At 36.9% G+C, this 18,154-nt stretch overlaps 1 protein-coding gene across 3 annotated transcripts in view; it reads left to right on the forward strand.

The window, feature by feature from the left end:
• METAP1D (methionyl aminopeptidase type 1D, mitochondrial) overlaps nucleotides 1-18,154 on the forward strand; it is a 1,999,572-nt gene that overhangs the window by 1,730,733 nt on the left and 250,685 nt on the right. For all 3 annotated transcript variants that reach the window (XM_044075535.1, XM_044075537.1, XM_044075536.1), the window contains one exon: nucleotides 10,616-10,713. In XM_044075535.1, coding sequence (XP_043931470.1) covers nucleotides 10,616-10,713 — 98 coding nt within the window. The remainder of the gene's footprint in view (nucleotides 1-10,615; nucleotides 10,714-18,154) is intronic.

Raw genomic sequence — 18,154 nt, forward strand, 5'->3', positions numbered from 1 at the left:
GCAAGCCAATTAGTGGCTGAATGGAGCAGGACTTTTGGTTTGCATGTTTTGTTTGGTGAGACAGACAATTTTATTTTGTTAGTAGGAGGCTTTAATGAAGTGGTTAGATGTTTTAGTTTAAAACAGTGTAGAGGGTTAGGTTGAAGAAGAGAGGGGGATATGTTGTGAAAGTGGGAAGTGATGGGGTGGGAAAGAGGGATAATGCAGGAGGTAGAGGGAGAAAAGGAGGGGGTAGTTTGTAAGAGGAATAGGAGGTTGCATTGAAAACAGTTATTAGGAGGAGAATGCTTACAGAGGAGATAAGTGAAGTTTGAGGAAGTAGGGGGTCATTTTTAATAAGAGTAAATTAAATTTGGAGCAGGAAGCTGGAGTAATAGGGGAGTGTTTAGTGGGAAGGGGAGGAGTAAGGCTGAGAGTATAGGCAGCAAGGGGATAGAGATGGGGAGGGATTAATTAATTGATGAATGTTGGGAGGGGTAGAAAATAGGATTGTCTATGGTGAAGGGGGAGAGATACAGGGTTAGAATAAAGGTAAGCATACTGGGGGCAGGTGGAATTGGGGGTAGGGTAGGGGAGCGGAGTGAGCCTGTAGGGTGAACGGAGCGGGGCAGACCCAAAGGACAAACCCAGCAGGATGGTGCAAGAAACAATCAGTAAAGTTACGGGAAAGTAAGCAGGGAAGGTAGAGGAAGGTGTTTGAAAAGAAGACTTAAGAGGCTTTAGTATAAATACGGACTGAGATATGAGAAAAGAGGAGGAGGAGAGTGAAAAACTAGGGTTTTAATTCTGTAGGTAGAAAATAACAAAAGGCATCAGAGGCAGGTAAGGTCTGCCATCTAGTGGTCAAAACCAGAAATTGCACAGAGAGGAGACAGCAAAAGGCTGGAGATTAGAAATTCAGAAAGGAAGGCGTAAAGGAAATATAGCTAATAAAAGGCTAGGAAAACGCGGGTAAGGGGGGGTTCAGAGTAAAAGAAGGCAGAGCAGAGGGAGTATGGCTGCTTGTTATACTGGCGGGTTTACACTAGAGCGCTAGTAAGTTAGTTAACAATATCATAAGCATGTAGAGGGAGGTAGAACCTCATATGACATACTTTCTTTAGTTATCTTGGAGTTCAACACAGGGGGAAATTGTATCAGTTTCCCAGGAGGGATGTAGGATAAGTAGGTATGGTGGGTGATGTCTGTAGGTCTTAGATATCCAGCAGGGCATGACCAATGGCAGAGAAATTAGGTACAGCTGAAATCATTTGTGGACCCTTATCCTTTGCTGATAGGCAACAAAAAGGTTCTGTTTCTTCTTCACAGTAGGAACTTGTCAAGGAATCAGAGGTTGGTCAATGTTTGTCTGCTCCAATGTATTCAATACTTCCCAAGTTTTTAATATTTTAATTGCTTCCATGAAGATCTCGGAACCTTTACACCATCTGACTGCCTTGCAACTAACAGACTACGATTCTACTGTTTTTAATCATTCTTACTATGTTGCACTTATAATTTTAAGAGTAAGGTTTTCTGGAAATACTGCTAACTTGTCCAACAGTAAACATTCTGGAGAAAGTGTAATTTCAGTTGCTGTTAGTCTTTGTAATAGCTCATGAATTCTAACCCAGTACTGCTCTATGTATTCACATGACAACAACAATGATATAAATGTTCTGGTTGATTTAAAAAATTCCAAAATGCAGCATTTTCACGTATGTGTATCAAATCCAATCAATAAGGAGTAAAATTGTAACCTGGATCGCGTTATTTGTGACTAACCTGTGATTTTTAAAAATTTCACTTATAGTTTTTAATCACTTTTTTTCGCTAAAGATTTTAGACAATGCAGATTCCCATTTAATTTTCACTGAATATTTTCCATTAGGGCTTTTTTTCTCACTGTAGCTTGTACATTAGTGTAATCTATTCTTTACTTGCATAAACCCTGGTTTTCTGAAAGCCTTCAAAATTCCCCCATACAAGTCTAACATTTGTTTATACAATCTAGAGACCAGCAGATGAAATACTCTCTTTTGCAATTTGTAGTGTACACTGTCCAAGTGTAATAATGGGGTGCTAGTATTATACATTGTGTCACAGGAAAATATACTGAAGTCTGATGGCATTCCCAAGGGACACAGACTATATGCAAAAGGACCAATATTTCAGATCAGTATATACCTTAATAGTTGGTGGTGGTGCTGCAGTAGCGTTGTCTCCTCACAGCAAGACGTTGTCCCATTCGATTCTCAGCTAGAGCGTCTTCTGTGGAGGCATGCGTGAATGGGCATACCTTCGTTGAAGGTTGTGAGTTAGGGCCGGCAACTCAGCACGTAAAAATCAACTGCCAATCATAAGCGGATCGGAGTTCCGCTGTGGCGACCCCTAACCGGGAAAAGCCAAAAGACACAACAACATATACCTTAGTAGTCTAACAATCCAAAGTGTACGATTTTAAATATAACAACATTGGAATCAGGCACCTTAATTTCAAGAATTTGCTCCTTATTGCATCATAAGCTTTTTCCCAGCATACTGTAAATTCATTAAATTCACAAAAGTAAATGCTACCACATAGGTAAAAATATCTGGAGTAAATAATACCACTTGTAATTTCTTGCTATGGTGTCCTAGGTGAACTCACTCGCCACAAAAAGTTTACAGTAAGTCTTTTGACTTGTGAAATCCATTCTAGCTTGGGAGGTACTAATATATTTTGTAGAGGGAATAAAATAATAGGGAGTGCCAACATCTTTATTGTATTATTCTTTCAATAACAAAAATAATTTGTTTTATATTCCTTTCAAGAGATTTTAAGTAATTTCATAAATTATTATGGTACCGCATGATACATTCAACTGTGCTCCTCAATATTTAATAAAATGTCATTACACATTGCAATATGTTGTTTTGCATTTATTAAAACAATATTCTGCACTTTTCTACCTGCTTAAAGAAAATTTCTGCAATATGTTTTAACCATTTCAAAGCTAAAGGTTGTTCTTCAGTTAAATTGTATTTCTTGTGCCACTGAATCCATTGGTCAAACTCTCTGCCCATAACTTCTGGGACAACTTGAAAGAGCAGGGTGTACAAATGGAGCAAGTTGACTTTTTTGTACAGAATGCAAAAACCTAAATGAATGTACCAGTATGCATACTGTACGTAGGGTTAGAGTCACCTACTTTAATATAACCAGCATGCATAGTGTAATTTGAGTTAGAATTATGTGTTGAAATGCAGATAGATAGATTTAAGAAATCATCTTCAATATTTTGTACTACTGTATCCATTAATATAATTAAAAAGAATGTTATTCCTCTTTACTCAGCTTTCATTGCACCAGTCATTGAGTATAATGCCACCTTTGACATGCATCTGTCTAGAGACATACAACAACTGGAACACCCACAGAGATACCTTACTAAAAGGATACAAGGTTTAAGCGATATGTCCTGCATGGACCGACTCAAAGCCCTGTAACTATATTCAGTATCCTACAGACTGCTAAGAAATTGCCTGTGTCTGGCATACAGGACATCATCTGACTCAATACTGATGGATTTACTGCACACCAGCAAGTTAGATGGCATCAGAAATACTCAGTCTAGGAATCTAAACCTCTTTTGCAACATTAAACAGAAAGGGATGGAGGGACAGATTTATCTCACAAAGGATACCACTGCTCTGGAACAGACTCTCCATCCATCTGAAACAAAGTTCAGTTCTGTCCATATTCAAGCGAAACTTGGATCTATGGATGGGAAACAGAAAACTTACCCCAGGACTGCCTTTTGTGCTACTAATGGACAGAGGCAGCTCCTAAATTCTTTATCAAATTATTTATGCTAAGATTCCAATTAGTTTCACTAGGGGTATAATATAAGTATTGACCTTTACATTAACCAAATGGGAAAGGTTAAGGGAAATTGGCTATGCCTAAAATGTCCCATAAGGGCAACTAGCCTAGTACTTAACTATGAATCTATAAAAACTTCTTTTATGTATGCATGAATAAACTTGAACAAGGCTTCCTCAGTAAAGCTTTAAAAGTTAGCAATCAACATTCAGAAGTGATTATCAAAATAATGTTTCAGTGTTAAAGCATTAAATTTGTGCCTCCTCCTCCTCCTCCCCTATTCTTAAATATACTAACTCCAAGATCAACTATACTTGGTGAAAAGTGAAATCTCTTAGAAACTTGAAGTTTCATTCTTTAAATAAAACACAAAGAAATCACACCTTAATTATCTTAGATTAGAATGTTAGTCACAAATGACTCACAGTTAAGCCTGGCAGCCAGTGAATGAATCTATTTAAAAATCATACCACCATGAGCTAAATATAGAAACAAATTTTAATCCTTACTGCAAAGCTTCTGTGTGGCATTTAATGCATGGTACGAAAGATTAATAAGGTCATTCCCCTGTTCAGAATCACTGAAATGATTTTTCTGAGGTTTGAAGCTACTAAGGCAGTCATACAGAATGCTGTCCATGTTTTGTGAATGAAAATAGATTCCCCTGCCTTTTTGATTAGTACTGGCTCCTCCCATAAACCAAAAAACATGCATTTATTAAGATTCACATTTGCTTGCAAATTCAGTTCTGAACCATCAGCCCTTAGACTTTCTGCTTGTGTGCAGAAACTCATTTTCTACTGTGAAATGGACAACTTCAACAGCTTCATTCTAGAAAGTAGAAGTGGAGGGCCCCATGGAATAACTGGGCGAAATGTTATCTGTATTATCCAGGATGCTGCACATATGATCCATTGCCCCTGTTTAACTCATTTACTGCAGATTTCCACATAATTATTCCAAGTCTATTGACTGTTTTTGACTATTTTTGAACCCTTTAGATTAATACCTTTGTATCCACAATAGTTTGGCATTTTCTCCACTGAAAACGGACACCAGCTGTCCAGTTGGACTAACCCAGTAAACAAATGTTAAATAAATGTTAAATAAAATTTCTTATGAAATGTTCAGTAATTTTATTCCCTATCAGAATGTTCACCTTGTTGCAAAGGCAAAAGATCAACTTCATTTTGAGCTGTAATGTAAAATATGTTTTTATGTAATTTTGTTTCACAGTGTACCTTTTATATTGGTTAATGTAAGGAGAACTGAATGCTACAATTTTGCTTTTGACTGTTTATGCAGCAATTGTTGCAGTTTGTCAATTTTGAAAACTCATTTTGGTTTGAATTGAATCTTGCTTTTAACATGGCAATTATATCTCTGTTATTTCAAGACATTCTTATGAAATTATTAGGGTGAGGTGCCTGAGTGTACAGCTTTGTATTGTACTGTGCATGACCTAATAACTATTATGGAAAGCAATAAATAGAATCTCAAATATGTGTATGCTGTAAGTAAGGTGTGTGTATTCTGTTTTAACATTCTGGAAAAAAGAGCATTATTTTTGGCTGTGCTTTCACAAGAATGCATCAATGAAATGATTCAGGATCAGATGTGTACTGAGATTTTTAGCATGAAGCAATGTGAATGTGTGTAATATTTAAAGGAATGGTAAAAATTAGACCTCACAGATGGCTATCTGGACAACTTGAGGTGCTTATAGTATAGGATCACATCTCTGATGCTATTTGAAATATTCCAGTAAGTTTGTTTGGACAATATTCCTTAACCATCAGCTATGCAATGCACGGATTAGAAAATATGCCTAGGACTGCTTCTCTACCCATCAGGATGTAATTGCAGCTTAATACTGAATTTAATGTCATCAGATTGTCCTCCTCAACACTGGAGTTTTTGGTCATGTAGAGTTTGCAGTCCCAAAATGACTCACTGGTGAAAAATATATGTAAGTGTTACTTCTGATGCGAATGCAACATACCAAATATATATTTTGGACAAATGTTTTGTAGCCAGACATAGCTCATCTTGAGCATAACTTGTACATTGTGATCGTGTGACCATTAATCATGGGATGTATTCTACTGCTTATACATGAGATGATGTGGTTTAACCAAGAGGATGTTAATTTGATGAAAAATATATATTGTTTCTGAGGCAGACAAGGAGGAAAAATACAATAACCAATATAGAGCAGCTGTTCTCAGAATTTAAGATGGTCACTTGGAATTAGTAAGACAAATTCCTACTTAAAAAGTCTCATGGATGTTTGGAGAAATACCTCCTAGAAGCTGTTGTACACAAAAGAGGAGAATTTGGAAAATTCATCTTGTCAGGGAACAAGTTTAGGGAGCAAGTATTACCAGCCTGTGTAACAATTGGTCTACAGTGCAAGAGAAGTATTGAACTTGGGGAAAGACTCCAAGGAACAGTATCGGAGAACTGTGGAGGCTGGAGAAAGTCTCCAAAGGATATTACCAGAGAAGTGTGAACAGGAAGAAAGATGCCAAGGAACATTACCACAGAAATGTGGAGCATGGGGAAAACACCAAAGAACATTATCAGAGAAATGTGGAGCTTGAAGCAAGACTCCAAAGGATAATACTGGAGAAGTGCAGAGCTTTGGGGAAAAAAGTGCTGTGTATGTTTTAGTCAGGCATGAGAAACATATACTAATCAAGAGAACTGTGCTTATACTAGACTGTAGGTAGCTTATTTATTTATTTTTGCTCTTTTTATTCTGCCAAAGAAAAAATGATTTTGTCTTACTGCCTTATATGGTTTATAAAGACCATATTGTGTAGATTAAAGTGAAACGCTGTTATTTAATTTCATTAAAAACCTGGCTGCAGAAGTGTGTGCTGTTGTTAATCTTCCTGATAAAATGCTACATGGTGGGGGCATGGGGCAGAAATGCATTCTGTTATAAACTGTGAAACACGTCTTTTCTAAGGTACTTGTAAAGAAAATTTGTCTAAGTAGTTTCCATGCCTTGAGAAAAGGAATGCACAGCACTATGAGAGAATGTAATTTCTTAATCTAAAAACACTTTCTGTTTTTCAAATGTTGTGATGCCACAACCTGTAAATTGTGCTTTACATGAACTCTATACCTTAACCTAGAAAGGAATACAGCTTTCCAGTTTACATCAAGCTGCTAAACTGTTCAGAAAAAAGTTAAACTCTTCAGAGTAATTCAGCTTTCCTAGGTGTGTCAAGCAGTTATGCTGTTCTAAAAAAGTTCTAAAGCATTTTCCCACTACACCAAAATCAGAGATTTAGTCAGTAAAAAAAAGACAGACTCTTAAACGTAAAGAGTAAAGCAAATAAAATATGTATTGAACAAGGTTGAATGAGCTACAGAGAAAGAGTAGTACTATGACAAACACTACTGAGTTTCTAGCAAAATTATATACTAAAAAAATCGCTGAAAAATTACTTAATGCTGTACATACATAATGAGGTGCTGAATTGGTAAAACAAATTTGTTGGGAAAATTTGTTATAGCAACAAGTGTATGTTTATGTACACTGGTGAAAGGAACAGTCTGAGAAATTCTGTTGCAACAAAAAGTTTATGATCTGTGCTTCTAAGAAAATAAATCAGATTATTCTGAGTTTTCTGCTGTGGAAAATGTTGACTGCACAGTATGCTTTTAAACTTAAAAAGTGTTGATTTGAAGAAATCTAGCAAAGTGTATGATGTACTTACAGGTTATGATATTTTGAAACAATTGATAATGCTGTTTCATAAATATAAACCCAGAAACTTTTCTACATTGGTGTATTCCCTGTGCATGAACAAGAAAAGAGACTCGTGTGACAGGAAAAGAGAGGGTACACTAACAAGGAAAGGCTGATGGTGTGTTTTTCTGGATTTGAATTAACTGTTTGGGAAGATATAAGCCTAGAGTGTTGAGAAGTTAAAGTAAGAGATTGATGTACTATGTGTAAATATCACTTACAAATAACAGAATTTACACAGCACTGAATTCTTCAAGGTTCTGGCTGAAAATGCTTCTCACTAATGAACAGTAGTGAGGAACCTATAGCAAAATATATCAGAGGTATAAAAAAGGCAAGTCTTTCTGAGCAGTTGTGATTCTTTAGAACACACTGGATCGTGCTAACTTCCTGATATAGTTCAGGATGTTCACTGCTCATGGCTCAAGAGGTTGGGCAGGGGATGCCTGGAGATACCTTCCACTGTCATCATATTGTGTCTCACTCATAAAGCAGAAGAAATCAGAAAGTTTAAATAAACACTTCACACTTACCCGTGAGGATCTTGAAAATATTTTTGTGTAAGGTTGTACAAAGATATAAAAGTGAATTAAATGTACTTAGTGAATATAAGAGATATGACCAAGGCAAATTTGTTTGTCAAATATCTAAACAATCAGCTTCATACCTTTTGTTTCCTCCTGCCTCATGGAACTGTGTTGATGATGGACACCTAATTCTTGTGGGCTCAAACTTTACTGTATGCTTTTACTTCATTCCCTGAAATTCAGAAATAACTTCTCAATGTTAAACTTAAAAGAGCCAGCATAATTCAGGTAATGGTCTCTGCCTTTGCTTAAGTCCTTATTGAATCACCAGCAAGACAATATACACCACTTCTGTCTATACATTTAATCTTGCATTTTGGAAAAAAAGTTATTTCCTCAAAGTGAGCGCCTTTCCAGTCAAGTTTAAACATAGTAAAAGAGGAAAAGAGGTGTGCTGCAATGACGAGTTATTACAGAAATGAAAAGGATTCTTTTCTTGGATCTCCTGAAAGAATCTAGACCCAATGACATATTTATTTCCAAGGATTTGGGGATAACTTCAGCCATTTCTTTGAGTCAGCCTACCATAATTGTCTGTGAAACTAATTGTCTATAATTTCTGCTTGTTTCCTATCTTTTCCAACAGCAAATCTATTCAAGGTCTTTCAGAAGGATTTTAAGAACACCAGAGGGTTTGAACTTAATGGTAGAAAAATTAACAAAGAGATGTATCTCTTTTCACAGGAATTTGAACTTCACATTGAAGAAATTAACTCTATCTCCATTTAAATCAACTGATTACATGGACAGGTACCTTTCCTAGAAAATGCATTTTTAGTTGCAGTAACCTCAAGAAGAAGGGTTTTGGAGTTACATGCCATCATTTGCAAGCCACAAAAAGGTGTCAGTGAAGAATTGTCTTCATTCAACTTTAAGACTGTTGGTGAAATTTGTCTCAACAAGCCATATCAGCTTCTAGACTTATGTTGAAACTGTCAGAAATTAAGGACATCTTCCACATACACAGGCTGTTCAGAGATGCACAAGAGTAGTATGTTCCTTCAGAAAATCAGATCAACCTTTTGTTTCCTTCAATAAAGTGAGAGAGGGCTTGCCTGAACCAAGCAAACTTTTCCAAAGTGGCTGGCCTGATTGCTCCTTTTACTATGATAAGTATGATAAACCTCTCCTGTGAGGCAGGATTAGGTCATATTCCACTAAAGCAGTAAGAACTTCAAAACATTATTTTAGATATGATTCAGCACAAGATGTTATAATAGCTGTCACATGGACTGCTGTTTGTGCCTTCACCAAACACTTCAAAAGCAGATGTTCATTCTAGAGACAGGACATATTTTGGCACATCTGTGCTACACTGATTCCTGCAACTATTCTGCTTCTAGCAGTAACTGAGTAGTGTTTGGGATTCTACCTACATGTGATGATTTGCTGTTACAATTATCCTCACTAAGAAGATAGTATAAGCTGTTTTAACTCATTACAGCCAAGTACACCTCCAGGCGTTTCTGCAGTTACCTCCTGCTTACGCTTCTATGTGTCAATTATTGCTTGTTCATATTTGAATTAATAATTCCAAAACCATGCTACATACAAGGTATCAGAATATTTTACATTGAAGCATACATGATGGCAAACACATTTGTACTGATATTTGACCTCTGTCAATAAGTATTTGTTAGAACTGTAAGGTGATAACTTCATTTTTTAAAGACTGACACTACACCCACTGGCAGTTAAAGGTACACACTCAAAAGAGCTGGACTGAAGGAATGAATTAAGATGCTTCCAATAGCAGTATATGTTCAATGAGAGGCCATAACATCAGTAAAGCTTTTCCACTCCTTCTTCCCCATGTGTAAATGTTTACATTGTTATTTCATGCTTAGTGTTTCATAGCAATTTTTGCAAGTTTCTTTGTGTGGTTTCAGCATGTTTTATTGTATGCACATTTGATAGATATTTGTTGCTGTGCTCAGTGGCGAATTTCAGTTTGCAGAATTCTTTAATGAATGCATGTACCTGATTTTTTTAAAAAATTGTTCTTAACATTTTTGCAGGTATGATTAATATTTTAAATTTGATTATATTTAAGGCTGATGAACATAAATTTCAATCTTCATTTTTTAAGGAAACCTGCATTTCAGAACTTGTACCCACATAATATGAGTTTTAATCCTAATTATTACCAAAAGCAAACTTTCTCTGCAAGGCTTTTAGGCTTGCAGAAATGAAGAGGATGTATGCTAACAGAGTTATGTAAAATTCTCTTATGAATATATTGAAAATTTGAAAAATTTGTGTACATCATTACAGAGATCTGTTATGGTAACTAGTAAAATGGACACAGATAGAGAATAGATATACAGCTGCCTAGTATTTATATGGATTAGATTATTTTCTTTGAGTGTTTCCTTTTGTTTTGTATTGTACTTAATTTCCTGTTTTACCCACTTTCTAAAGCCATATAGCACACTCCAATGGATTTCAAGTCTGTCCTGATTTTGTGGGCCATGGGATTGGATCCTATTTTCATGGACATCCTGAAGTCTGGCACCACGGTAAGAACACTGGTTTGTTTTGTATTCTGATAGACACATCTTGTGTTTGTTTAATGTGCTAATGTTCTGCTTGCATAAAATAAGCTTTATTTGTAAGTTTCTAGTACTAGTATTGCTTGACTGTGCCATAACCATATCATTTTTCTTTTAGACAAAACATTGACATGCTAAGGCTATGGAGAACTCTTTCTCTGTGGCTCGCTCTACAATGAACCCCATCATATGATGGGAGCTGGTGGCTCTGTAACTTAGTTATTCAGTACTGTTTCAATATCTGTATCATGTATATTCATGCTATGATATTGTCTTATCATTCACACTGGGTTAACTAGGATTGTTTTAATTGTCTGCCTTGTGTGGTTAATACTCTCTGGTAAAACCATTGCCTAGTGTCCTCTGTTATGGTTGAAAGAGAACACTTGGCAGTTGGACTCAGCTCATGAATGTTAATTAGATGCATTTGCTGAAGCACCATGATGTATGCTGCATGTCATATGACTATATCATAAATACATTTTTAGTGGTATGCATTGCACTTCCTTCTTAGGTACCTACTTTCAGACTTTTCTTTTTGATCTCATTTGAAATGTATAGCTACAACTGGAACCAGATGCACTTTGTCAAATATTTAACAAGCTAAGACACTTTGATAATAAGATATTACCATTTCAACAAAATGGTAACTATTTAAACACCACGTTAGTCAGCAAGCACAGTCTCTCCTTCCTGTATACATATTTTATTTCATAGCCACCATTCCCTCACTTTTCTTTGCATCAGGCACATGTCATTTTGCTACAATAACTGTTTGTATCATCAAGAAGCTCTTCAGTGAGGTCCCATTTCATCAGAATTACATAATCTATCCATCTAAGAGTAGGATATATTAAGTTTGCCCCTAATTCACCCAGGGCTGTAGTTGTTATTTGATATTTTCAGAGCATATCTGAACTTAGATGTTGCTGGTTAGCATGTCACATTCATCATCCAGTTTCCCATGCTATTTGTTGGAGAATTGCTTCTGTCAGTTTGGATGGGGAGATCTCTTTCCACTTCATAACCAATCAGAGGCCGAAAGATAGTCACTAGCATACTGGGGAGTCCATGAATGGTCCTTATTGGTGTGGAGAAGATGAGGGGGTCTTCAAGTAAGGCATTCATGTAAATCTGTTTTGAGCATATGGCTGCCCTTTCTGATCTCCAAGCTTTTTAAGTAGATTTGAGACCAGAGCCCTTTCTGGTAAGGTTTGACAACAAAGCTGTAGTACAACGTGCAAATATGCCAGGGAAGAATACTTGAGTCCTCCTGTACCAGGAGATGATGCAGATCTGACATTGAGCAATCAATAATGATATATTTCTGGTTTAGATTCATATTCCTAGGAAAGAGAATGTAGTGATAAACTAACTGAGTCATGCTTTTGTTCATTTTGTTAGAACGAAGAATTAAGAACATTTGCATTCAACAAGTCTTTCCAAATGTTGGCCATCTCAGAAACTGATCTGGTTGCCTCATGGCAGAATATATTCCACTATATATTCTGCTTTGTTCAGCAGGACAGTGGGGAATAGGTGATGGATGCATTCTTCCTAATGTGTAGGGGAAGGTTCATTTATGCCTTATGGTAGTTGCCCTCTATTTTGTGCCTTTATGCCAAGTATGGAGAATACATACCAAGACCACTGGTGGCTGAAAAAAGTGTGTTCTTTTTTTGTGATGCTGCAGTTTGTTTTTGTTGAATAAACTTTCCCATTGCAGGTGTTGAATATTCCTTTCAGTTGAGGAACAACCTACTATATTTCATGACCTGGTAGCTCCAATATACCCATTAGTTCCACCAAATTTTCCTGCTATAGTCGCTGAAGTTCTTGATGTGGATGACAAACCTTCGACTGGGCAGAGTTATCCTGCCAACTGGAAACAATTTACTGTTTGGGCATAGACTACCCTCTTCTATGACTATCAGTGTACTTGCAAATCTGCTTGGCGTACCTTAGGTAACTCTTCAACTAGGACTTCAATTATTCTACAGTTGGGAATCATGTTTCTGCCTTTAATGATCTTACAAAAACAAACAAACAAAAAAAAAAACAATGGAACTCTGGTTCACACAGAATTTCAAGAAATTTCTGAAGGAGGTGTTTGATCTACAGCTTGCTTTGAATAACTCCAATTTCTCCTTATGATATTAAGTTCATTACTGAGAGGCTTGTCCAAGTGCTGCAGTGTCACCTCACAGCAAGAGGTTCTCCAGTTCGATTCTTTGCTGGAGCGCCTTCTGTGCAGAGTCTGCATGTCCTCCTTGTGGTAGAGTGAGTGTAAAGACATGCAGGTAGGTGTATGTGTGTACCTTCTGTGAAGGTTAGGTGTCAGGATGGCAACTCGACACCATAAAAACACCACTGCCAATCGATCTGTGGACCAGTGATCCAGTGTGGTGAACCCAAACTGGGAAAATCTGAAAGATATTGCTTTTACTGAAAGGCTTGCCCATCTGCCTTTAGAACTGGATTATACACTGCACATAAAATTCAGTTCTCAAAAGAATGTGTCTAGTTGTCCTACATGAATCTTGGAGTTACAGGCTTTTTCAGAGAATCTTATTTGGTCACCCCCAAAACGATTCTTCTTAGGACAAACCTTTGTTTCCTTAATTTGTTGGCCATTCTTTAATTTTTCCATCATCTCTCTTTTTGCTTCTATGGAAGAAATCTATGGGGGAATGTCTCTCACATACCTTGGATGTGCACTTTCTATTTAGATTCTACCTGAAACAATGTATGCAATAGTCATTCTTACAGACTGCATTTTGTGCCTGTTGTAAGAATGTGTCCATTGTTTTTATCTGTGTTGCAGCCTCTTTGTTGTTTCCTCTAACATTTCAGTGCTGCAGGATTTCACCTTTTTTTCTTTAAATTCTCTATTTGGGAATTTTTTTTTTTTTACTGTTTGACATTATTCCCAGGTGCTGCCTGCTGCACTCTGCAGAGAGTGCAACAAAGAAAAATATAAAGATTGCATTACATTACATGTGGCTGATGACAGGAGACAGTAAGTCTGTCTAATCTCTCTACTATCCCTGTCTTCCCCTCATCCTTTCTCTCTGCCTTGTCTTCTCGAATGCCTTTTTGGATTTCCTCTGTATCATCCATTCCATGCATTTGCAACCCTGTGTGTGAAGAAGTAGTTTCATACATCCATTAAATAAATAGCTCTTGCAATCTGCTGCCCCCTTTCCCTCCTTAATTCTTTCCTGTTGTGGACAACCACTTCACATCTTCCAGACATAGTCCTATGCATATCACGTGTCCTGACATAGTCCTATACATATCATGTGAGTACACAGCAAGTCACTTAAGCTTTGAGTAGACATCTGCTATTTTATTGCCTTAAATGTACTGTGTAGGGTCAAGTTCAGCCTTTGTCTTCCTAACAAGACTCTTGAGAGCTCAGCCATGTGACTCAACTAGTGCTGCATCTGCAAAAGAGAAAAAAAGCAGGAAATTTATTTTTTCATTGTTTACACATACATTACCTAGCTATTCTAGCTGTTTTTGCATACAGTTTAGGTGCTTGGAACTGTTTTCTGCATTGCCTGTGCTATTGTTATATCTTCTTAGTAATTTTCAGATTGCACTGCCTTGCCTGATATTGCTGATTACAATTTAGCCATTCTGAGCTTTTCTGTTTTGCTTAATACTGTTTTGCTCCATTTAAGTCACTGTTTTGAGTGAATCTGCTTGCCCATGGGTGCAACCATCTTTGTATCAGTTGTAAGTCATCTAAGTGAGAGGTAAACTGAATGATACAGGTTCTGGGTAGCCTACAGCACTTGCTTTTCAGATTACACCTAGTTGTCATTGGTTCTTTTGTTTTTTTCTGTTGGATTTACTGTGCAGTGTAGTGCTGAGTGCAGCAGTGTGGTAGTAGTATTTCCAATAGAGGATAGTACAAGCAAATGGAATTCTCTCTACATAATTGTCTCAGTTGTGCTACAGAAAGGGTATCTTCTTATAACATCAGTGAGTTACTTATCCATTTCCACTTTGTCTAAACTGTTCATGTTAAGCTGCACATGCATTCTCTTAGCTGTGCTGATCTACACAACCTGAGAACCAGATGCACTGAACAGCATGGGCTTACACTGAATATATAACCAGTTTAACAAACTTCCATAACTGTAAAACTTCCATATTATTATTTTGTGACTTTCAGTTGCCACTTGCATTAGTGTGTTTTGCCTTTCACTTGTCACTTGCCTAAGTTCCGGGGTGACAGAATTTCAGGGGGCAGAACTGAGGAGTATGGGGCTGGCTATGCCCCTTAATCTAATATGATGCCACAGTATCTGCTGGCAGGGGAATATGCATCCAAGCAGCAGTAATTGGAGGTCTTGATGAATTATTTTGAGAGAAGGCTGGAAGAATATTCCATCTGTTACCCACTGCAGATGGCCATGTCGAAGATTAGCTGATATTGTGAGCACTTACATATCTGTTATTTCAAGGTCATTACAGCAAGCTGTGGTCAACAAGCAACTATATTTAACCCAGTCTTCCAGGCAGATCCAAAGAGAGTGCTTCTGTCTAGGTTAAAATCCATTTAAGAACTTGGGTGGCTGTTCAGGATTCCAGAAGTTAGAAGTGAATGGGACATAGAATGATATATTCATTGTAAACAAATTATAAACATCTCTGTATTTTATATAGAAGTGCTCAGCAAAAAAAAAAAAAAATGAATACAACTTCAGTCTGTGTCATAAGAATTTCCCATTCAGCTTCATCTCAGGATTTTAAAGCCAGTCTCTTTGGCAGATCCAAGGCACATTTTTATGGCATATATTTTCAGAAGTTTGTTCACACACATTGGAAGATTTTGCAGTGATGCTATGAGAAATAAGCTGCATAATTTTTTCTAAAAATCAGTATTTATCCTTTAGGAAGTCAGTGGTAGGTATCATAGTTGCAACTTGTTTGACATTCACGATGAAAGTAGGCAAGAGACTGGAAAAGACAAATAATGAGCATAAAAGTGGCCAAATACTACTAGTGTTATTCAAGCACGTGACAAATGGGAAGAAGGAAACTGCACCCTTGGGGCATAATCGAATCTAGTGATACTACAAATACATCATTAGAGAAAATCCTGTCCGAGAATCATAAGATCAGTAAAATGTTGGATGATTTTTAGAAATGAAGTATTGAAAAGAGACATTGAATTCGATGAGATACAGAATGATCATTTAGATGTTGTCTTGGCCTTATGGCAGGATAATAAGACAAAAGACCAAAGAAGCTGCATATTAACATGGAAGCAACGCTGTTAATACATGAGGGTATACAAACTGATCAAGAAGGCAGGGCCTTTAGGCAAACTTTGGAGTGATTGGAATTTCAGAAAGCTGAACTTTTTGAAAGAAACACTAGCATTACAAACTGGCTTACAGACGAATCATATTAAAATAAAGAAAAAATATAGAATATGTTGGCCTGGATCAAAGATTCCAGCCTGGCAACCTCATAGTTTGGAGAGATTCAAGACATTAGTGCTAAAGGACCAAATCCTTTGTTTATTCTGAAAGCCTGCTAAAATATGCAAAATAAGAAGAAAAAAGTGTTTTTTTTTTTCCTCAAAAATCCTTTCTTTCCTGTCATGCAGGAAGTGAGTTCAATTTTTGGCTGTTATGTTTGACTCTGAGCTAAGGATGTTAAATTTAAGGATGTTATACCCAGCTTATTTTTTTTTCAAGAGTTTCCTCCCAGACAAGACCACAACTTTTACAGACTGACAAGACCTTTGAACTCTGTGTGGTAATATGGGCTCAAGGAAGTAAATGATGACCCCACAAATGGCTCAGAGTAAGTGAATGGTGACAAAGTTAAGTGGAATATGAGTTCCTTTTGAACATGAGTCACAGAGAGCAAAACCTCAGAGGCAGCTGGTTGGCAATTATCTGTGCAAGAACAGTTTCTCAACTTTTAAATATACGATGCAACAAAGACAAAAATGTGTCTTTTGCAGCAGGATAGCAAAATCAGAGGAACTGAGCTATTGCGGATAACCGATCTGTTCTTTATACCTTATGGGTCATAAAATCATATAAAAACTCTAGTTATCACTTATCAGGGTACAACAAGATTACATACGTGATGAGCAGGTAATGCATAAGAGCATTAGTGATGCTCATTATTTATTTACTTTATGATTGCGGGAATATAAAGGTAGTAGAAGCAGGTGCAGTATGATGTGGGGAATGTGTAGAGAGACAGTGCAAGTTAAATGTGATGGATTAGCCTTAACACTGATAGGTGTGGAATACTATTATTAAACATGCTGTCAGTATGTGAACCTGATTGGAATGGGGATCTAGACTGAAGGAACAGCTGAAGGGCATATTAACACGTTTCTTCTGCAAGAATCCAGGTCACAGCCTCTGAGCCATTGGACGTGGTAGCCAACAAATTAAGAGTTTGCTCTGTTGTTGTTGGCAGTGGCAAATGGCCAACTAGAAATCAAATTAATGAAGTTGTTATAGGATGTAAGGGGTCTCTGGCTGCGGCTGGCAGGAAAACACATGGGAGTACCTCCTGTAGCTTGAAGTTAACTATTTTTGGTATTGTTGGTTTAGAGTTTAAGGAATATTCTGGAATGAATGGGAACATTGCATGTTGGTACATTTTAAGTATATAATAAATGGGCATACAAGAGTCAGACATTGGTTGCAGTCTCATGACTGAGGTTAAGCTCTAAGTAAGAATGCTTTATGTCTATTTGCAGTGATGGCTTACAGTATACGAATATTCACATTTGAAGTACATAGGGGTCAACCTTGTTGCTCTGTGATATAAAGATTGAATGAATACTGACTGCTGACTGTGTTAGCCAGCCAGAAGTGTTAATATTGGCTCTAGATGATTGTCACTGTTGAAGGGACACCCTGACCTCATGTGCATAAATAGGGAAAAAGGAGTTGTGGATGGACGGTGTTATATACCTATTCATTAGATGTATGCCTGGCTACCAAAGAATTAATTTGAATAAAACTAAAGTTAGTGATTAATTTAGTTGAATTGTTCTACCTCTTGTATCTCTGTCTGCCCTTAACTGCAGCTGATACTTTAGAACGTACTAATAACTTTAATAATAAAGTTCATACAGGCATCATTGAATACCTGTCATTCAATTCACAGTACATGCAAGATATGAATGTACAACTGGTTCTTGAAATTGTTATGAATGATCTGAATGTTACAGTTCAAGTTTTTTGTATTATTAAATATCTGGGATGGTAAAATATTGCTGTTTAGACAACCAGTGTTCCTCAGTGATTGTATGCAAGATGTAAAGTACATATATAGTATTTCCAGAGTAATTATGATTACTTCCTGGCTGGTTGATAACTATATATACACACACACACACACACACACACACACACAC

Source organism: Protopterus annectens, chromosome 6.part1, assembly GCF_019279795.1.
Source record: "Protopterus annectens isolate FY-2018-M chromosome 6.part1, PAN1.0, whole genome shotgun sequence".
In the NCBI taxonomy this organism is placed as follows: domain Eukaryota; kingdom Metazoa; phylum Chordata; order Ceratodontiformes; family Protopteridae; genus Protopterus; species Protopterus annectens.